We start from the raw sequence: 23663 nt of genomic DNA on the forward strand, positions 1-23663 counted from the left end.
CCCAGCCCCATATACTGACACCGATGGATGCATGTACCCCCGCCCCTATATACTGACCCATATAGATGAATGTATCCCCAGCCCCATATACTGACCCCTATGGATGCATGTACCCCCGCCCCTATATACTGACCCCTATAGATACATGTATCCCCAGCCCCTATATACTGACCCCTATAGATGCATATACTGACCCCTATAGATGCATGTATCCCCAGCCCTATATACTGACCCCTATAGATGCATGTATCCCCAGCCCCATATACTGACCCCGATGGATGCATGTACCCCCCGCCCCTATATACTGACCCCTATAGATGCATGTATCCCCAGCCCCATATACTGACCCCGATGGATGCATGTACCCCCCGCCCCTATATACTGACCCCTATAGATGCATGTACCCCCCGCCCCTATATACTGACCCCTATAGATGCATGTATCCCCAGCCCCATATACTGACCCCGATGGATGCATGTATCCCCAGCCCCTATATACTGACCCCTATAGATTCATGCATCCCCAGCCCCATATACTGACCCCTATAGATGCATGTATCGCCGTCCCCATATACTGACCCCTATAGATGCATGTATCACCCGCCCCTATATACTGACCCCTATAGATGCATGTATCCCCAGCCCCATATACTGACCCCTATAGATGCATATATCGCCCGCCCCTATATACTGACCCCTATAGATGCATGTATCCCCAGCCCCATATACTGACCCCTATAGATGCATGTATCCCCAGCACCATATACTGACCCCTATAGATGCATGTATCCCCAGCCCCATATACTGACCCCTATAGATGCATGTATCCCCAGACCCATATATTGACCCCTATAGATGCATGTATCCCCCAGCCCCATATACTGACCCCTATAGATGCATGTATCGCCCGCCCCCATATACTGACCCCTATAGATGCATGTATCGCCCGCCCCTATATACTGACCCCTATAGATGCATGTATCCCCAGCCCCATATACTGACCCCTATAGATGCATGTATCCCCAGCCCCATATACTGACCCCTATAGATGCATGTATCCTCAGCCCCTATATACTGACCCCTATAGATGCATGTATCCCCAGCCCTATATACTGACCCCTATAGATGCATGTATCCCCAGCCCCATATACTGACCCCTATAGATGCATGTATCCCCAGCCCCATATACTGACCCCTATAGATGCATGTATCCTCAGCCCCTATATACTGACCCCTATAGATACATGTATCCCCAACCCTATATACTGACCCCTATAGATGCATGTATCCTCAGCCCCTATATACTGACCCCTATAGATGCATGTATCCCCAGCCCTATATACTGACCCCTATAGATGCATGTATCCCCAGCCCCATATACTGACCCCTATAGATGCATGTATCCTCAGCCCCTATATACTGACCCCTATAGATGCATGTATCCCCAGCCCCATATACTGACCCCTATAGATGCATGTATCCCCAGCCCCATATACTGACCCTGATGGATGCATGTATCGCCCGCCCCTAAATACTGACCCCTATAGATGCATATAGCCCCAACCCAGAGCCCCTATATACGGACCCCTATAGATGTATGTATCCCCAGCCCCATATACTGACCCCTATAGATGCATGTATCCTCAGCCCCATATACTGACCCCGATGGATGCATGTATCCCCAGCCCCATATACTGACCCCCATAGATGCATGTATCGCCCGTCCCTATATACTGGCCCCTATAGATGCATGTATCCCCAGCCCCATATACTGACCCCTATAGATGCATGTATCCCCAGCCCCTATATACTGGCCCCTATAGATGCATGTATCCCCAGCCCCATATACTGACCCCTATAGATGCATGTATCCCCAGCCCCATATACTGACCCCTATAGATGCATGTATCCTCAGCCCCATATACTGACCCCGATGGATGCATGTATCCCCAGCCCCATATACTGACCCCCATAGATGCATGTATCCCCCGCCCCTAACGCTGCGTATCAATGATCCCCCCGTATGTAGAACACCCCCTGGATGACGTTGCCGATGTTTATTCCCATTCTCTGAGATGTTTCTGTTGCAGCCGTCAGTTAGTGAGCGTATACTTGCCCAGAGAGCTTGCACTCACCATATGTCCGACACAGTGACCCGTCGCCCTTAGTGACGCATGTGACCATATAACTATATAACATTACACTGTGCCCATCCGGGGTATTGTACATCAGGCGTCCCACACTCAGCGATACTCAGGGGAAATGTACTAACGTGACAGAGATATGATGTTGTCCATAACAACCAATCAGATTCTGAGCCAGATGCACTAAGCTTCAAAAGTGATACAATGGAGAGTGATAAAGCTCCAGCCAATCAGCTCCTTCCTGACACAGGGGGTTATTCTGATTCACTCGGAAAGGCACAATCACTCTCTAATGGACAAAAGCATGTGCACTGCAGGGGGGCATTAGAGTCATATAACAGTCTGTGACATGACAGTTATGGGCCCCATACATCAGCAATCACAATTTATGGATTTTCAGATATAGGGATATTTTGGCCAGATAAATGGATTTTACAATCTATCTGACTTGCCCACACATTACAGATTTATTTCAGTGATCGGCATTTTTCCATCTAAAGATTGCATCTTCATATCTGGAAATTGCCCCAATCGATTGTCATTTCAGCTGTTCATAATGTAAATAGATGAAGAAGACGAATTGGGAATGCCCACACATCTAAAAAAGATCTGCAGATAATACCAGATTATTAAGCATGTTTAAAAACCTGATTAAGCAATCGATTGGCGATTTTGATTGGGATTGCCAAAAGGGGGAGCCCACACATCTAAAATTAATTGTGGCAATCATCTCCATATCTGAAAATTGTCACAATTAATTGCTGATGTATGGGGCCCTTTAGGGGCTGATTGGTTGGTGGTTTATCACTCTCCATCTGGTGCTAAATCTGATCTTAGTAAATGTCCCCTAATTCCTTCATTGCACGAGGAGAACCCGCCGGGTGCTGGCATGCGGCAATGTGCCGGATTACAGGATGGTTATTAACCCTTGGATGACAGGTATCTGTCCCTGTGTCTTGTCCAGGGGAGAACTTGTTCTGGATCTATTCAGAGGAGCGCCTTGGTTTTTGGAAGGAAATGTTTTCCTCCTAATCCCGGGTCCTGGTGTTCATGTTACTGGGCGCGACTACACTGTATCAGATCCGGCCTCATCCATTAGCGCTCCTGGGTGGCCCGACATCACCTTCCCAGCTAGGAATGTATGGAAACCTGCTTAATAACATTCCCCGGAGCCAGCAGTTATCGTCTGAATCTGGCGAGGATGGCGCTATTCAGGGATTGGCGCGTGTGTTTTCCTTCTCTACGAATATGGCATCATGCACAGCGCAACTTCTGCTTTTACATTTTTGTTTTATTATTGTCAATTTTCCAATATATAGTATCACCCATTGTATGACACAGATAGGGCCTTATTCAGATCGCTTCGCTCGGACGATGTTGTGCGTATACGCATGTGCACAACCATTTCTGCGCTCGCTCCTGGCCTTCCGGGCAGGGGGTGGAGAGGGGCGTTACGGCCTGATCAGGGTCATTATCATATGCGCGCACCCTGGGCGTTCCCACGAAAACGCAGGGCGTGCATATGGAAATGTGGCTGTGACGTGCGTGCGGGGGGCGTACAGCCGACGTTACTGGATGCCAGCTGCCCGCCCATATCCCTGCTTTGCTTCACTCATAGGTATGGGCATAGGCGAGCGCTTTCCACATCATTCGATGGTAGGCAACCATCGAATGATGGGGTAGGTTCCCACAGGCAGGTGAATGGATGTCCACAGAAAATGCATGTGCAGCCACACCCTGCGACGGCCTGTGAGTGCATGCTGTGAGCTGGCTGATTGACAGCTGGCCAGTGTTTGTGGGCGGCACCTGCAGCGTATTCTGCGAATAGATGCCGGCGGACCCGACCGTTGGGAGGGGGGGAATCCATTCGATGGTGGCTGAATGCAAATGCAAATGGATTTCCCCCTCTTGGCATGGCAGCCATGCACATGGGCAGGATTCACTCTGCGGGGAGAGCTCTAACTAATCGCTGGGCTGGAATCGGCCCCTTGACCCGTGGAAGCCTATCGCCTACACCGGGGCCCCCGTCACCGTGCATTTCCCATTAATATTTGTTACAAGCTTGTGTTCTCCCAGCCATATACAAGCTCCCTGTGGGGTTAGCTCGGCGTGGGGGGGAGAGTGGGGGGAGTTTGGTTGGTTGTAGTTACAATTTTCTGAGTGGATTTTTGTTGTGCAGGTTGTGTAGCTTTATAAGTGTGTGTTATTGTGAGTGTTCAGTCATTGTGTGTGTGGTTAATGGCCTTTTATAAGGCACACACTTGTGCATGTGAGTGGCTGAGGGCTAATATGAGGAGTATTTTTTGGTTTGCATTTTTTACGATCTGTATTTGTTTATGCATCGTATACACACGTTTTTCCCGACACGAATCGTTAGTAAATTAGCAGAGATTGGTTTTATAGAATGGTTTGGTGTGTGTGTGTGTGTGTGTGTGTGTGTGTGTGTGATACGCTGTGACGTCACCATTGCAGGACACCAGCATATGTGGCCTCTCTCTGTTCCCCACCATTAGTCCCACTAGTTACTCATTTGTGGCCCAGATCCTTAAGCCCCGTACACACTAGAACAGGGGTGGCCAACCGGTCAGGGGTAAAGAGCCGAAAAATATCAGTCGTCAAGCCAAAGAGCCAACATCATGCGCGCGCGCCAAAAAGGGGCGTGATCGGGGGAGTGGTCAGGGGCGTGGTCATATGACACAAGGAGAGTGGCCACATGACAAAACTTTATGCCCCCAGTGCCAGATAAGCCCCCCACAGTGCCAAACATCATATGCCCCCCACAGTGCCAAACATCATATGCCCCCGACAGTGCCAAACATCATATGCCCCCCACAGTGCCAAACATCACATGCCCCTCAAAGTGCCAAACATATGCCCCCCACAGTGCCAAACATCATATGCCCCCACAGTTAGGAAGCTGGGCCCTCCAGCACAGGTGTTGCCCACAGTGCAACACCTATGCTGGAGGGCCCAGCTTCCTAACTAAAGGGCCCACCTAGAGGGCCAGGAGGGCCCAACAAACAAATGAGCCACGGGCCAAGAGGGCCCGACTAATGCGCACACAGGCCAGAAGGGCCTGAATTTGCCCACGGGCCTAGTGCCCGACACCCGGTGGTCTAGGGTGGATGGAGGGTAGGAGGCCAAAGACCCCTACCTGGTGTTGGGAGAGGCCGCTGGGGGGAGCTTCGTCAGCTCTTTTGCTTCACACCCCCGCTGGCCTCTCCAGGAGCCATCTTCTTTTTTCTTGCAGAAGGCGCCGGAAATCTTCTGTCTTGATCCCGGCGTCTTCTGGCCTCTTCAGCGGCGCCGGAACTCTTCTCCCCGCCGCCGTCTTCTGCGCCATCCTCCGGCGGCTTCTCGCGTCTTCAGGAGCGCTCCTGCGCTCCGCCGGCGTGGAGAAGACTTTTCGCCCTCCCGCTGGCGTCTGATGTCAGACGCCGGGGGCAGGGCGGAAACGGCCAATCAGCGCTCGCCGCGGCCGTTTCCTATTGGCCGCCGATGCGGCGTTTTGAATTTGGCAGCCGAATTGGCGCCAAATTCAAAACCCCGCTTTGCAGACGGGATGGGAGGCTGGAGCCGCAATTTACAGCGCGGTGAGCCGCATGCGGCTCGCGAGCCGCGGGTTGGCCACCGCTGCACTAGAAGATATGAAAGACGAAACATATTGGTGAACAATTTCCCTTGAGTTGATCATGAAAGATATTGAGCATCGATTTTATAAAAGATATGAAAGACGAAAGATACTGGCTAAAATGGAGGGTATGAGGTAACAATGGGTGAGAGGGGGAGAGTTGACGGTGTGCGAGAGGGGGAGGGTAGAAAGGGGGTGAGGCAGAAAAGAAGGGGGAGGTGATGGGGGAAGAGGAGAGTAGACATGTCTTTTTTTTTTTTACTAGCATTGGTGGCCTCGTGGTCACCGGCACATGACTCTCCTGCGGCTGGCTCTCTTGCTCACTGGCGCCCCTGCGAGTCTCCAGGTCCTCCGGCGCCTCCCCTCTCCACCTCAGCTCCTGGGGCACAAGCTCCACTGCCCCCCTCCCCCGGAGCCCCCCGGGCTGGGCAGTATCTACAGGTCACTGCCACACACTGTACAATGTGCACAAGCTCCACCGGGGCCCCCCGGAGCCCCACGGGCTGGGCAGCATCTACAGGACACTGCCACACACCGTACAATGTGCACAAGCTCCACTGGGGCCCCCCGGGCTGGGCAGCAGCTACAGACCACTGCCACACACCGTACAATGTGCACAAGCTCCACCGGGGCCCCCCGGAGCCCCCCGGGCTGGGCAGCAGCTACAGGTCACTGCCACACACCGTATAATTTGCACAAGCGACATAAGCCATATTATACTGAGTGAGACTGGTGCTCGGTAACGATATTGTGCGTACACACAGGTGACCTGCGGAACAACGTCAGAACATCATGGCGTCTCTGCGCAGCTTCTTCTGTAATGGATGGAATGTTTCCTCTGCGTATTACTGTTTACTTATCGCGCTTGTCACACAGAGAAGTCGGAGGCGCTCGCTGACTTTACTCACCTATAAATATTTTCCACTCGCGCTGAGATTTCTCTCCATGGCTGCCACAACGCGGGCCCTAACCTCTCCGGTGTTCAGTTTACATACCTCCCTGTGTTTACCTCAGCTTACATTAACCGCGCGCTGACATTCGCTGGAACTTGGCGCTGTCAAACTTTTCACTAACGGAGCTTTTAACCAGTTCTGGGCCGGACGTTGCACCTCATATACACATAACTGCAGCTGCTGATAAATCTATATATATAAGGTCACATTTATGGTAGGGGAGCCATTATTTGGGGGGCTCTCACTGATTATCCACAGTAAATGGCTAAGCACGGATACCCTTATTATAACCCGGAGTGTTGGGCGCTCTGTTATAACGTGAGATTCAGGATTGTCTGCAAATCTCTCCGTTATTTAGGCTGTTTAAGAAGAAATGAGAGTAATCGATGCAACCATTCTGTATTATCCGCAGGCCTATACAGTATATATATACCTATATATATATATATATATATATATATATATATATATATATATATATATATATAGCGCGGCCTATTCATCACATACGAGGAGTATATCAGGGGATATCTGCGGGCCTATACAGTGTATATGTATATATATATATATATATATATATATATATATATATATATATATATATATATATATATATATATATAGTGGCCTATTTATCACATGTGAGGAGTATACCAGGAGATATCCCCAGGCCTATACAGTGTGTGTGTATATATATATATATATATATATATATATATATATATATATATATATATATATATATATATGGTGGCCTATTTATCACATGTGAGCATACCTCCCAACTCTGGCAGCTCAGCAGGCAAAATTTTCGGGGGGGGGGGGGGGGGGTGGGGGGGGTGTTTGGGGGCGTGGCCTAATTTGGGGCGTGGCCTATACTTACAGCTCTCCCGCGATGCCACGCCCCCATTTTGCCGCTATGGGGGCATGACTGCTTAGCAGCTGACAGGGGGGACTCCCAACAGCCCCCCCACACCGCGGGACACTGCCGCCCGCGGGTGGGACAGCGGGACAGGCCCTGACAATCGGGACTGTCCTGATAAAATCGGGACTGTTGGGAGGTATGTGTGAGGAGTATACCAGGAGATATCCCCATGCCTATACAGTGTGTGTGTATATATATATATATATATATATATATATATATATATATATATATATATATATGTAGAGCGGCCTATTTATCACATATGCCCCTTGTTTGCAGATGAGGACACAGGTCCATGTCTGATATCCCCACGTCTGTTCCTGAATGTGACACAGACACTGACTCTCCTGTTATGTTGGATAATTCCCAGTACTCTCTCTGCAAGATCAGAATAAGACATTGTGGATGTGGTAATTCCCCCCCTCCCCTGTTATATTGTGCAATGCCCCCTTCCCCCATCACCAGACCTAGCACATTGTACATACGGGCCGGGGCACAGCACACCAGAGGTTAATGATCGGTGCAATCAGAGGCTCGAATTCCTGGTTACAAGATGGTGTGTGCAGCTGTACAGCCATATACATTACCCAGGGTGCACCGGGCTATGCCAGCTAAGCCATATACATTACCCAGGGTGGCACAGGGCTATGCCATCTAAGCTGTATACATTACTCAGGGTGCACCGGGCTATGCCAGCTAAGCCGTATACATTACCCAGGGTGGCACAGGGCTATGCCATCTAAGCTGTATACATTACTCAGGGTGCACCGGGCTATGCCAGCTAAGCGTATACATTACCCAAGGTGCACCGGGCTATGCCAGCTAAGCGTATACATTACCCAGGGTGGCACAGGGCTATGCCATCTAAGCTGTATACATTACTCAGGGTGGCACAGGGCTATGCCAGCTAAGCTGTATACATTACCCAGTGGCAGGAGGCTATGCCAGCTAAGCGTATACATTACTCAGTGGCAGGGGCTATGCCAGCTAAGTGTATACATTACTCAGTGGCAGGAGGCTATGCCAGCTAAGTGTATACATTACCCAGTGGCAGGAGGCTATGCCAGCTACGTGTATACATTACCCAGTGGCAGGAGGCTATGCCAGCTAAGTGTATACATTACCCAGTGGCAGGAGGCTATGCCAGCTAAGCGTATACATTACTCAGTGGCAGGGGGCTATGCCAGCTAAGTGTATACATTACTCAGTGGCAGGAGGCTATGCCAGCTAAGTGTATACATTACCCAGTGGCAGGGGACTATGCCAGCTAAGTGTATACATTACCCAGTGGCAGGAGGCTATGCCAGCTAAGTGTATACATTACCCAGTGGCAGGAGGCTATGCCAGCTAAGTGTATAAATTACCCAGTGGCAGGGGGCTATGCCAGCTAAGCGTATACATTACCCAGTGGCAGGAGGCTATGCCAGCTAAGCGTATACATTACCCAGTGGCAGGAGGCTATGCCAGCTAAGTGTATAAATTACCCAGTGGCAGGGGGCTATGCCAGCTAAGTGTATACATTACCCAGTGGTAGGAGGCTATGCCAGCTAAGCGTATACATTACTCAGTGGCAGGAGGCTATGCCAGCTAAGTGTATACATTACCCAGTGGCAGGAGGCTATGCCAGCTAAGTGTATACATTACCCAGTGGCAGGAGGCTATGCCAGCTAAGTGTATACATTACCCAGTGGCAGGGGGCTATGCCAGCTAAGTGTATACATTACTCAGTGGCAGGAGGCTATGCCAGCTAAGTGTATACATTACCCAGTGGCAGGGGGCTATGCCAGCTAAGTGTATACATTACTCAGTGGCAGGAGGCTATGCCAGCTAAGTGTATACATTACCCAGTGGCAGGAGGCTATGCCAGCTAAGTGTATACATTACCCAGTGGCAGGAGGCTATGCCAGCTAAGTGTATACATTACCCAGTGGCAGGAGGCTATGCCAGCTAAGTGTATACATTACCCAGTGGCAGGAGGCTTTGCCAGCTAAGTGTATACGTTACCCAGTGGCAGGAGGTCATGCCAGCTAAGTGTATACATTACCCAGTGGCAGGAGGCTATGCCAGCTAAGTGTATACATTACCCAGTGGCAGGAGGCTATGCCAGCTAAGTGTATACATTACCCAGTGGCAGGAGGCTATGCCAGCTAAGTGTATACATTACCCAGTGGCAGGAGGCTATGCCAGCTAAGTGTATACATTACCCAGTGGCAGGGGGCTATGCCAGCTAAGCTGTATACATTACCCAGTGGCAGGAGACTATGCCAGCTAAGTGTATACATTACTCAGTGGCAGGAGGCTATGCCAGCTAAGTGTATAAATTACCCAGTGGCAGGAGGCTATGCCAGCTAAGCGTATACATTACCCAGTGGCAGGAGGCTATGCCAGCTAAGCTGTATACATTACCCAGTGGTAGGAGGCTATGCCAGCTAAGCGTATACATTACCCAGTGGCAGGAGGCTATGCCAGCTAAGTGTATACATTACTCAGTGGCAGGAGGCTATGCCAGCTAAGTCTATACATTACTCAGTGGCAGGAGGCTATGCCAGCTAAGTGTATACATTACCCAGTGGCAGGAGGCTATGCCAGCTAAGCGTATACATTACTCAGTGGCAGGGGGCTATGCCAGCTAAGCATATACATTACCCAGTGGCAGGAGGCTATGCCAGCTAAGCGTATACATTACCCAGTGGCAGGGGGCTATGCCAGCTAAGGGTATACATTACCCAGGGTGCACCAAGCTATGCCAGCTAAGTGTATACATTACCCAGTGGCAGGAGGCTATGCCAGCTAAGCTGTATACATTACCCAGTGGCAGGAGACTATGCCAGCTAAGTGTATACATTACTCAGTGGCAGGAGGCTATGCCAGCTAAGTGTATACATTACCCAGTGGCAGGAGGCTATGCCAGCTAAGTGTATACATTACCCAGTGGCAGGAGGCTATGCCAGCTAAGCTGTATACATTACCCAGTGGCAGGAGGCTATGCCAGCTAAGTGTACACATTACCCAGTGGCAGGAGGCTATGCCAGCTAAGTGTATACATTACCCAGTGGCAGGAGGCTATGCCAGCTAAGTGTATACATTACCCAGTGGCAGGAGGCTATGCCAGCTAAGTGTATACATTACCCAGTGGCAGGAGGCTATGCCAGCTAAGTGTATACATTACCCAGTGGCAGGGGGCTATGCCAGCTAAGTGTATACATTACTCAGTGGCAGGAGGCTATGCCAGCTAAGTGTATACATTACCCAGTGGCAGGAGGCTATGCCAGCTAAGTGTATAAATTACCCAGTGGCAGGAGGCTATGCCAGCTAAGTGTATAAATTACCCAGTGGCAGGGGCTATGCCAGCTAAGTGTATACATTACCCAGTGGCAGGAGGCTATGCCAGCTAAGCGTATACATTACTCAGTGGCAGGAGGCTATGCCAGCTAAGCTGTATACATTACCCAGTGGCAGGAGGCTATGCCAGCTAAGTGTATAAATTACCCAGTGGCAGGAGGCTATGCCAGCTAAGTGTATACATTACCCAGTGGCAGGAGGCTATGCCAGCTAAGCGTATACATTACTCAGTGGCAGGAGGCTATGCCAGCTAAGTGTATACATTACCCAGTGGCAGGAGGCTATGCCAGCTACGTGTATACATTACCCAGTGGCAGGAGGCTATGCCAGCTAAGCGTATACATTACTCAGTGGCAGGAGGCTATGCCAGCTAAGCGTATACATTACCCAGTGGCAGGAGGCTATGCCAGCTAAGTGTATACATTACCCAGTGGCAGGAGGCTATGCCAGCTAAGTGTATACATTACCCAGTGACAGGAGGCTATGCCAGCTAAGTGTATACATTACCCAGTGGCAGGAGGCTATGCCAGCTAAGTGTATACATTACCCAGTGGCAGGAGGCTATGCCAGCTAAGTGTATACATTACCCAGTGGCAGGGGGCTATGCCAGCTAAGTGTATACATTACTCAGTGGCAGGAGGCTATGCCAGCTAAGTGTATACATTACCCAGTGGCAGGGGGCTATGCCAGCTAAGTGTATACATTACCCAGTGGCAGGGGGCTATGCCAGCTAAGTGTATACATTACCCAGTGGCAGGAGGCTATGCCAGCTAAGTGTATACATTACCCAGTGGCAGGGGGCTATGCCAGCTAAGCTGTATACATTACCCAGTGGCAGGGGGCTATGCCAGCTAAGCTGTATACATTACCCAGTGGCAGGGGGCTATGCCAGCTAAGTGTATACATTACCCAGTGGCAGGGGGCTATGCCAGCTAAGTGTATACATTACCCAGTGGTAGGAGGCTATGCCAGCTAAGCGTATACATTACCCAGTGGCAGGAGGCTATGCTAGCTAAGTGTATATATTACCCAGTGGCAGGAGGCTATGCCAGCTAAGTGTATACATTACCCAGTGGCAGGAGGCTATGCCAGCTAAGTGTATATATTACCCAGTGGCAGGAGGCTATGCCAGCTAAGTGTATACATTACCCAGTGGCAGGAGGCTATGCCCAAAGATTTTCAATGTGGCTCCAACATGTTTGACTTTGTTTCTTGCCAAAATGGCAACATTGCATATAATATGTACAGCAGATTCTTTGGACATGCTGCAACGTATCCGATCCTCAGCACTGTATCTGGCAGATATCTCGGACACACTGCAATTTATCTGATCCTCAGAGCTGTATCTGGCAGATACCTCGGACATGATGCGATGTATCTGATCCTCAGCACTGTACAGTGTTGCAAGTAAGGGGGTACGGCATGGTACGGAGTACCTGTAAGAAATATGTTGCAGGTACGCAGTACCACTTACCCCCTGACCCACTGTCAATTCTATTTTTATTTTAAGTCTAAATATAATACATCCGCAGCCCGCCCACCGAGCGTTATGATTGGTGCTGTATGCAGCTACCAGCTACCGGCTACTGCTGAATTAGCCTGTCACACTGACAGGCATCAGCGGCGCCGACAGCATGAAGAGCAGGCTCCACAATTGTAAGCACAAGCTGCCCGGCTCTCCCCCAAGCAAGAGCCAACCCACCCCCAGTCATTCCCTGTTTCTCATTCCCTGTCTCCTGATGCCACACCACTATTGTCATTTAGTCACTCCTCTAGCTTTGTGTGACCACGCCCCCTCATGACACATGGCCACACCCATTTTTGGTGGAGGCTATCAGTACCACCAAGAAAAAAATTCTACTTGCACCACTGGCACTGTATCTGGCAGATACCTCAGACATGCTACAATGTATCTGATCCTCAGCACTGTATCTGGCAGATATCTCGGACATGCTGCAATTTATCTGATCCTCAGCACTGTATCTGGCAGATACCTCGGACATGATGCAATGTATCTGATCCTCAGCACTGTATCTGGCAGATATCTCGGACATGCTACAACGTATCCGATCCTCAGAGCTGTATCTGGCAGATACCTCGGACATGCTACAGTGTATCTGATCCTCAGCACTATGGCCCTTATTCTGGTTGGTGCGGTCGAGCCGCATATGCGGCTCCGACCGCACCAGACGAATCCCCGCCCACCCTACGGTTCGCCACGGCCGTCCGTACACGGACGGCTGGCGAACCGCATAAAAATGGTGGAGGCTACGCCTCCACCATGGTGGGAGCTGCCCCCTGCATTCGATGGTCGTCGACCATCGAAGGCAGGTCCGCACGCCGCGGCAGCTCCCGCAAGCTGAGACCACACGGACAATCTTGTATGGGGGCTGAAAGCTGACATCCGGCGACGTCAGCTTTCCGCCCCCATGAGTTGCGTCATGGCCTCATTACCATGCGTACGCCCCGCGTTTGCATGGGAACGCCCATGAAACGCGGGGCGTACACATAGGGAAATGAGGGCATGATGCCTCTCACGCCCCTATACGCCCCCTTTGCGGCGGACGAAATCCGTCTGCGGCGAAGGGGGCTGCACATGCGCAGATTGACCTCTGCGCATGGGCAGAGTAAAAACATCGGCGGTACGGCCGCACGCGGGCCGTACCGATCCGATCAGAATAAGGGCCTGTATCTGGCAGATATCTCGGACATGCTGCAATTTATCTGATCCTCAGCACTGTATCTGGCAGATACCTCGGACATGATGCAATGTATCTGATCCTCAGCACTGTATCTGGCAGATATCTCGGACATGCTACAACGTATCCAATCCTAGGCACTGTATCTGGCAGATATCTTGGACATGCTACAATGTATCTGATCCTCAGCGCTGTACCTGGCAGATATCTTGGAAATGCTACAATGTATCTGATCCTCGGCACTGTATCTGGCAGATACCTCGGACATGCTACAATGTATCTGATCCTCAGCACTGTATCTGGCAGATACCTCGGACATGATGCAATGTATCTGATCCTCAGCACTGTATCTGGCAGATACCTCGGACATGCTGTAATGTATCTGATCCTCAGCACTGTATCTGGTAGATACCTCGGACATGCAGCGATGTATCCGATCCTCAGCACTGTATCTGGCAGATACCTCAGACATGCTACAATGTATCTGATCCTCAGCACTGTATCTGGCAGATACCTCGGACATGATGCAATGTATCTGATCCTCAGCACTGTATCTGGCAGATACCTCGGACATGCTGTAATGTATCTGATCCTCAGCACTGTATCTGGTAGATACCTCGGACATGCAGCGATGTATCCGATCCTCAGCACTGTATCTGGCAGATACTGTACCTCGGACATGCTGTATTGTATCTGATCTTCAGCGCTGTATCTGGTAGATACCTCGGACATGCAGCAATGTATCCGATCCTCGGCACTGTATCTGGTAGATACCTCAGACATGCTACAGTGTATCTGATCCTCAGCACTGTATCTGGCAGATACCTCGGACATGCAGCAATGTATCCGATCCTCGGCACTGTATCTGGTAGATACCTCGGACATGCAGCAATGTATGTGGTCCTCAGCACTGTATCTGGCAGATACCTCGGACATGCTACAACGTATCTGATCCTCAGCGCTGTATCTGGCAGATATCTTGGACATGCTACAATGTATCTGATCCTCAGCACTGTATCTGGTAGATAAGTTCAGCACCAGTTCAGTTTGGAAGAAGTGAAAATACTCATGTCATTTAGTTAATTATTTCCTTGGGATATTTAATAGCCGTTCTTGGCTCATGTCTCTTTCTAGGAAGCTAATTACATGGCAATTGATGAAATGTTTACTGAGCTGTAGAGCACATTAACTGTCTGGTTGCTGGGACACACACAAGGCGACGGGTTCAGCAACGAACAATAGCATGAAACCCCCGCTGTGTCCACTCTGCGTAGCCGTAGTGCACCCATAGCCTCAGTGTTTGCGTTCATGCTTCGAATGTGTATGTAACGGCGTATGAGTCTCCGCCTCTTCTTCACGATCTATGGCTCCCACAGCAATATACGCTCGTTGGGACAACCGACGACACACCAAAGGTCGACATGTATTGGGTCGACAACTGAAGGTCAATATGGCTTCAGTCGACACCTCAAATAGTTTGACATGGATGGAAGGTCGACACAAGCTTTAGGTCGACAATGGCTAGGTCGACATGGCTTTGTCACATTTCTTTTTGAGCCGACATGTGCCGACAGGCAGTATTTCATGCCCTACCATCCACTACGGCGTGGTGGGAGAATAGTATAGTGGGCCGAGTGCAGAGAGCCATGCGAGGGGCCGTGGTACCCTGATACGGTGTCCATGTCGACCGTGTTGACATTCTGAACAAAAAAAAAGAACCCATGGGGGGTAGGGGGGTGTACACATGGGTCTCAGTCCCTGCCCCAGTGGTGTAGGGGGATGTACACACAGGTCTCAGTCCCCGCCCCAGTGGTGTAGGGGGGTGTACACACAGGTCTCAGTCCCGCCCCAGTGGTGTAGGGGGGTGTACACACAGGTCTCAGTCCCCACCCCAGTGGTGTAGGGGGATGTACACACAGGTCTCAGTCCCCACCCCAGTGGTGTAGGGGGATGTACACACAGGTCTCAGTCCCACCCCAGTAGTGTAGGGGGGTGTACACACGGGTCTCAGTCCCCGCCCCCTTGGTCTAGGGGGGTGTACACATGGGTCTCAGTCCCGTCCCAGTGGTGTAGGGGGGTGTACACACAGGTCTCAGTACCCGCCCCAGTGGTGTAGGGGGATGTACACACAGGTCTCAGTCCTGCTCCAGTGGTGTAGGGGGGTGTACACACAGGTCTCAGTCCTGCTCCAGTGGTGTAGGGGGGGTGTACACACAGGTCTCAGTCCCGCCCCAGTGGTGTAGGGGGGGTGTACACACAGGTCTCAGTCCCCGCCCCAGTGGTGTAGGGGGATGTACACACAGGTCTCAGTCCCGCCCCAGTGGTGTAGGGGGGGTGTACACACAGGTCTCAGTCCCCACCCCTGTGGTGTAGGGGGATGTACACACAGGTCTCAGTCCCCGCCTCAGTGAAGCTTAAGGGGTGTACACACAGGACTCGTGTGTACACCTTGGTGATTTGGTCTGAGCTCCGTGTGTAAACAAGATGTAGTTAACCGTAGACGGCTAACTACATCCTGCCTACCCCAGCCACCGCAAAGGTGTAGGGACCCATGTGACCCAGAAAACCCAACCCCAGACACCCAGCACCTGTAGACTTGCTCCTGACCCCCAGTACCCATAAACCAGCCCAGATACCAAGCACCTGAAGCCCAGCCCCTGTGGACCAGCACCTGTAGACCAGCTCTGAGGCCAAGCCCCCGAGGACCAGCACCTGAGACCCAGCCCCCAAAAGCCCAGCACCTGAGGCCCAGCCCCTGAGGACCAGCCGCCAAGGACCAGCACCTGTAAACTAGCCCGTCTCAGCACCATAGACCAGTCCCAATGCCCATCACCTGAGGCCAAGCCCCCGAGGACCAGCATCTGAAGACCTGCCCCCAAGGTCCAGCACCTGAGGCCCAGCCGCAAAAGCCCAGCATCTAAAGACCATCCCCAATGGCCCAACAACTGAGGACCAGCTTCTAAGGCCCAGCCCTTGAGGACCAGCCCCCAATGCTAAGCACCTGTAGACAGGCCCCCAAGGCCCAGCCTCTGAGGCCTACCTCCTAGCTGTCCCAGTCTGGGGCCTCTCCCTCCCCTCTGACCAAAGTTACTTTACTCTCATGAATGGGAACGTTGAGTGATATGAATGGGGGCAGTGGCATAGTAATACTGTATGCTTTGGGACAGCTATCACTGTATGAGCTGCCTTCTGCAATAGTAGAAATTCCAAGATTTGGATACATGAGTCCATGATTCAGTGCATGTGTCAAGTGGCAGATGCTGTGGGTGGTGCTGGGAGGGTGTTACAAGCTGCCTTTGTCGGGTCGGTGTCATTCATATTCTGTTTGTAGTTATATGTTCTCTCCGGATCATCACTCCAGGTTTTGCTGATCCACCTTGCCTGGTTTTCATGCAAACCTTGGTTTTTGGGTGTGGCTGCCTGCTAGGCCTCTGGGTATTTATTGAGAACTTGCCATTTATAGGCCCTTATTCTGGTTGGTGCGGTCGAGCCGCATATGCGGCTCCGACCGCACCAGACGAATCCCCGCCCACGCTACGGATCGCCACGGCCGTCCGTACACGGACGGCTGGCGATCCGCACGAAAATGGTGGAGGCGTACGCCTCCACCATGGTGGGAGCTGCCCCCTGCATTCGATGGTCGACGACCATCGAAGGCAGGGCCGCACGCCGCGGCAGCTCCCGCAAGCTGAGACCACACGGACAATCGTCCGTGTGGTAGCTTGTATGGGGGCTGAAAGCTGACATCCGGCGACGTCAGCTTTCCGCCCCCATGAGTGGCGTCATGCCCTCATTACCATGCGTACGCCCCGCGTTTGCATGGGAACGCCCATGAAACGCGGGGCGTATACATAGGGAAATGAGGGACTGAAGCCCCTCACGCCCCTATACGCCCCCTTTGCGGCGTCTAATTTTTTTAAACGGAGATTTCCCCTGCACATGCGCAGAGTGACCTCTGCGCATGTGCAGAGAGAAAACATCGGCGGTACGGCCGCATGCGGGCCGTACCGCTTCAATCTGAATAAGGGCCATAGTCTTGTTAAAGTCCTTAGTATTCCTGTGAGACCCATAGTATTCTGCTGGTTCCTGGTTCTCCCCAGACCCTGTCTGAACAAGAGATAAGTGCTCTACCATCTTTAGCATTTTCTCTGTTGTCTCTTATACAGTGTATATCTGTGTGGAGTTATATTGTCTCTCTTGCTCATCTTCAGGTTATCATTCGCACTGCATAGGTAGTTTTCTTTTATTATTAATATATTCTTCCATTGTTGCATTTATGGGTCTAGCTCTAAAAGTATTGTGTATATGTTTAACACCTTCGTGCATTGTTGCATTAACGTTAGTTTGGTAGGAAACTGTATCGTTAGCTCCTACAGTACTTCACTACCTCTCTGTATAGACCTGCTTAGGAGGTCATCTGCTAGTGTACGTTAGACTGCTGGAGGATTCCCTCCCGTGGAGGACAGCTGTGCCACATTTTGTTTTGTGTCCCTGTTTTATGGGGTTAAGTTAGTTTTCCTCTTGTCTGCTCTGGAGGTTTTGGGCACCTTGTCTCCCTGTAAGGCCTGATGGCACCGAAGTTGGGGTAGACCTAATTTGCCCCTTGAAACCTGGCTATTATAGGTGAAGTCTTAGTTCTGCAGGTGCCTATAATCTCTGGAGGGATTAACAGAGTCTGGCTTGGGATTGTGGCTCGTCCTCACCTCTATCCTCCTTGTTATTGTCAGTTACTCTTGTCTGTCCTGTGTCCCGTATTCAGTTTAGTTTATGTCATTTATTTATTCTGATCATCCAGCAACAGCTCCAGCTACCTTATTAGCTGTAGTTCCCTGTTCTATTCCTATAGAACAAGGGTTTATCCTAACAGAGGGATCTGATTGGAACCTTCTCAGGGGAAACCATTGAAGGAAGTCTATAGGCTTGTATAGGGTAATGCCGTCCGCACCCCCGGTATCGCATGTGAGAAAAGCCTCCAAACCCCCTGAATCACTGCACCCGTCCCATAAGTGTAACATGTTATACATGTAGGACGTCAGTATGTAATGCGATGCATGTATGATGTCATTGTGTGCATATAACAAGTCACATGTGTCTAATGCAGTGATGTCTCTCTCTCCTGCAGTTACTGAGCCATCCGGAATGGGACCACAAGCGCGGCTCCCGGGCGTCGCAGGTCAGTCATGCAGTTATTCCTTACTATGTATTACCGGTGTATTGCTGCATGGATTATGGTGCGGAGTAACATAATACATAACAACTGGCCATTGTATTACAATAAGCTGTGGGGGGGTTTCAGGGAGCAGAGAGAACCCCAACAGTGAGAGCACTACACAATCACTGATTTACTAATGAGGCCCCAGATATCCTGTATACTGTAATGTGTGACCCCACATGTACATACATCGGGGGACTGAGAGTGCTAGTGTGTATCCGGGGACTATAAGGCATGTATATATGTGTGTATTACAGAGATACCCCCAGATATCCTGTATACTGTAATGTGTGACCCCACATGTACATACATCGGGGACTGAGAGTGCTGGTGTGTATCCGGGGACTATAAGGCATGTATATATGTGTGTATTACAGAGATACCCCCAGATATCCTGTATACTGTAATGTGTGACCCCACATGTACATACATCGGGGGACTGAGAGTGCTAGTGTGTATCCGGGGACTATAAGGCATGTATATATGTGTGTATTACAGAGATACCCCCAGATATCCTGTATACTGTAATGTGTGACCCCACATGTACATACATCGGGGGACTGAGAGTGCTAGTGTGTATCAGGGGACTATAAGGCATGTATATATGTGTGTATTACAGAGATACCCCCAGATATCCTGTATACTGTAATGTGTGACCCCACATGTACATACATCGGGGGACTGAGAGTGCTAGTGTGTATCCGGGGACTATAAGGCATGTATATATGTGTGTATTACAGAGATACCCCCAGATATCCTGTATACTGTAATGTGTGACCCCACATGTACATACATCGGGGGACTGAGAGTGCTAGTGTGTATCAGGGGACTATAAGGCATGTATATATGTGTGTATTACAGAGATACCCCCAGATATCCTGTATACTGTAATGTGTGACCCCACATGTACATACATCGGGGGACTGAGAGTGCTAGTGTGTATCAGGGGACTATAAGGCATGTATATATGTGTGTATTACAGAGATACCCCCAGATATCCTGTATACTTTAATGTGTGACCCCACATGTACATACATCGGGGGACTGAGAGTGCTAATGTGTATCCGGGGACTATAAGGCATGTATATATGTGTGTATTACAGAGATACCCCCAGATATCCTGTATACTGTAATGTGTGACCCCACATGTACATACATCGGGGGACTGAGAGTGCTAGTGTGTATCCGGGGACTATAAGGCATGTATGTATGTGTGTATTACAGAGATACCCCCTGATATCCTGTATACTGTAATGTGTGACCCCACATGTACATACATCGGGGGACTGAGAGTGCTAGTGTGTATCAGGGGACTATAAGGCATGTATATATGTGTGTATTACAGAGATACCCCCAGATATCCTGTATACTGTAATGTGTGACCCCACATGTACGTACATCGGGGGACTGAGAGTGCTAGTGTGTATCCGGGGACTATAAGGTGTGTATATATGTGTGTATTACAGAGATACCCCCAGATATCCTGTATACTGTAACGTGTGACCCCACATGTACATACATCGGGGGACAGAGTGCTAGTGTGTATCCGGGGACTATAAGGCATGTATATATGTGTGTATTACAGAGATACCCCCAGATATCCTGTATACTGTAATGTGTGACCCCACATGTACGTACATCGGGGGACAGAGAGAGCTAGTGTGTATCCGGGGACTATAAGGCATGTATATATGTGTGTATAACAGAGATACCCCCAGATATCCTGTATACTGTAATGTGTGACCCCACATGTACATACATCGGGGGACTGAGAGTGCTAGTGTGTATCCGGGACTATAAGGCATGTATATATGTGTGTATTACAGAGATACCCCCAGATATCCTGTATACTGTAATGTGTGACCCCACATGTACATACATCGGGGGACTGAGAGTGCTAGTGTGTATCCGGGGACTATAAGGCATGTATATATGTGTGTATTACAGAGACACCCACAGATATCCTGTATACTGTAATGTGTGACCCCACATGTACATACATCGGGGGACTGAGAGTGCTAGTGTGTATCCGGGGACTATAAGGCATGTATATATGTGTGTATTACAGAGATACCCCCAGATATCCTGTATACTGTAATGTGTGACCCCACATGTACATACATCGGGGACTGAGAGTGCTAGTGTGTATCCGGGGACTATAAGGCATGTATATATGTGTGTATTACAGAGATACCCCCAGATATCCTGTATACTGTAATGTGTGACCCCACATGTACATACATCGGGGGACAGAGTGCTAGTGTGTATCCGGGGACTATAAGACATGTATATATGTGTGTATTACAGAGATACCCCCAGATATCCTGTATACTGTAATGTGTGACCCCACATGTACATACATCGGGGGACTGAGAGTGCTAGTGTGTATCAGGGGACTATAAGGCATGTATATATGTGTGTATTACAGAGATACCCCCTGATATCCTGTATACTGTAATGTGTGACCCCACATGTACATACATCGGGGGACTGAGAGTGCTAGTGTGTATCCGGGGACAATAAGGCATGTATATATGTGTGTATTACAGAGATACCCCCTGATATCCTGTATACTGTAACGTGTGACCCCACATGTACATACATCGGGGGACTGAGAGTGCTAGTGTGTATCCGGGGACTATAAGGCATGTATATATGTGTGTATTACAGAGATACCCCCAGATATCCTGTATACTGTAATGTGTGACCCCACATGTACATACATCGGGGACTGAGAGTGCTAGTGTGTATCCGGGGACTATAAGGCATGTATATATGTGCGGATAACAGAGATACCCCCAGATATCCTGTATACTGTAATGTGTGACCCCACATGTACATACATCGGGGGACTGAGAGTGCTAGTGTGTATCCGGGGACTATAAGGCATGTATATATGTGTGTATTACAGAGATACCCCCAGATATCCTGTATACTGTAATGTGTGACCCCACATGTACATACATCGGGGACTGAGAGTGCTAGTGTGTATCCGGGGACTATAAGGCATGTATATATGTGCGTATAACAGAGATACCCCCAGATATCCTGTATACTGTAATGTGTGACCCCACATGTACATACATCGGGGGACAGAGTGCTAGTGTGTATCCGGGGACTATAAGGCATGTATATATGTGTGTATTACAGAGATACCCCCAGATATCCTGTATACTGTAATGTGTGACCCCACATGTACATACATCGGGGGACTGAGAGTGCTAGTGTGTATCAGGGGACTATAAGGCATGTATATATGTGTGTATTACAGAGATACCCCCAGATATCCTGTATACTGTAATGTGTGACCCCACATGTACATACATCGGGGGACTGAGAGTGCTAGTGTGTATCCGGGGACTATAAGGCATGTATATATGTGCGTATAACAGAGATACCCCCAGATATCCTGTACACTGTAATGTGTGACCCCACATGTACATACATCGGGGGACTGAGAGTGCTAGTGTGTATCCGGGGACTATAAGGCATGTATATATGTGCGTATAACAGAGATACCCCCAGATATCCTGTATACTGTAATGTGTGACCCCACATGTACATACATCGGGGGACAGAGTGCTAGTGTGTATCCGGGGACTATAAGGCATGTATATATGTGTGTATTACAGAGATACCCCCAGATATCCTGTATACTGTAATGTGTGACCCCACATGTACGTACATCGGGGGACTGAGAGTGCTAGTGTGTATCCGGGGACTATAAGGTATGTATATATGTGTGTATTACAGAGATACCCCCTGATATCCTGTATACTGTAATGTGTGACCCCACATGTACATACATCGGGGGACTGAGAGTGCTAGTGTGTATCAGGGGACTATAAGGCATGTATATATGTGTGTATAACAGAGATACCCCCAGATATCCTGTATACTGTAATGTGTGACCCCACATGTACATACATCGGGGACTGAGAGTGCTAGTGTGTATCCGGGGACTATAAGGCATGTATATATGTGTGTATTACAGAGATACCCCCAGATATCCTGTATACTGTAATGTGAGACCCCACATGTACATACATCGGGGACTGAGAGTGCTAGTGTGTATCCGGGGACTATAAGGCATGTATATATGTGTGTATTACAGAGATACCCCCAGATATCCTGTATACTGTAATGTGTGACCCCACATGTACATACATCGGGGACTGAGAGTGCTAGTGTGTATCCGGGGACTATAAGGCATGTATATATGTGTGTATTACAGAGATACCCCCAGATATCCTGTATACTGTAATGTGTGACCCCACATGTACATACATCGGGGGACTGAGAGTGCTAGTGTGTATCCGGGGACTATACGGCATGTATATATGTGTGTATTACAGAGATACCCCCTGATATCCTGTATACTGTAATGTGTGACCCCACATGTACATACATCGGGGGACTGAGAGTGCTAGTGTGTATCCGGGGACTATAAGGCATGTATATATGTGTGTATTACAGAGATACCCCCAGATATCCTGTATACTGTAATGTGTGACCCCACATGTACATACATCGGGGGACTGAGAGTGCTAGTGTGTATCCGGGGACTATAAGGCATGTGTATATGTGTGTATTACAGAGATACCCCCAGATATCCTGTATACTGTAATGTGTGACCCCACATGTACATACATCGGGGGGACAGAGTGCTAGTGTGTATCCGGGGACTATAAGGCATGTATATATGTGTGTATTACAGAGATACCCCCAGATATCCTGTATACTGTAACGTGTGAC

The 23663-nt window shown here is 49.6% G+C and overlaps 1 protein-coding gene across 3 annotated transcripts in view; it reads left to right on the plus strand.

Moving 5' to 3' along the window:
- Positions 1–23663, plus strand: part of PDE3A (phosphodiesterase 3A) — a 347829-nt gene that overhangs the window by 140501 nt on the left and 183665 nt on the right. For 2 of the 3 annotated variants that reach the window (XM_083180740.1, XM_083180739.1), the window contains exon 2: positions 18819–18869. In XM_083180740.1, coding sequence (XP_083036866.1) covers positions 18819–18869 — 51 coding nt within the window. Of the gene's footprint in view, positions 1–18818; positions 18928–23663 lie in introns of those variants that run through there. The other variant, XM_083180741.1, reaches the window with a different exon arrangement.

The sequence above is a fragment of the Crinia signifera genome, chromosome 4 (assembly GCF_055691185.1).
Source record: "Crinia signifera chromosome 4, ASM5569118v1, whole genome shotgun sequence".
NCBI lineage: Eukaryota > Metazoa > Chordata > Amphibia > Anura > Myobatrachidae > Crinia > Crinia signifera.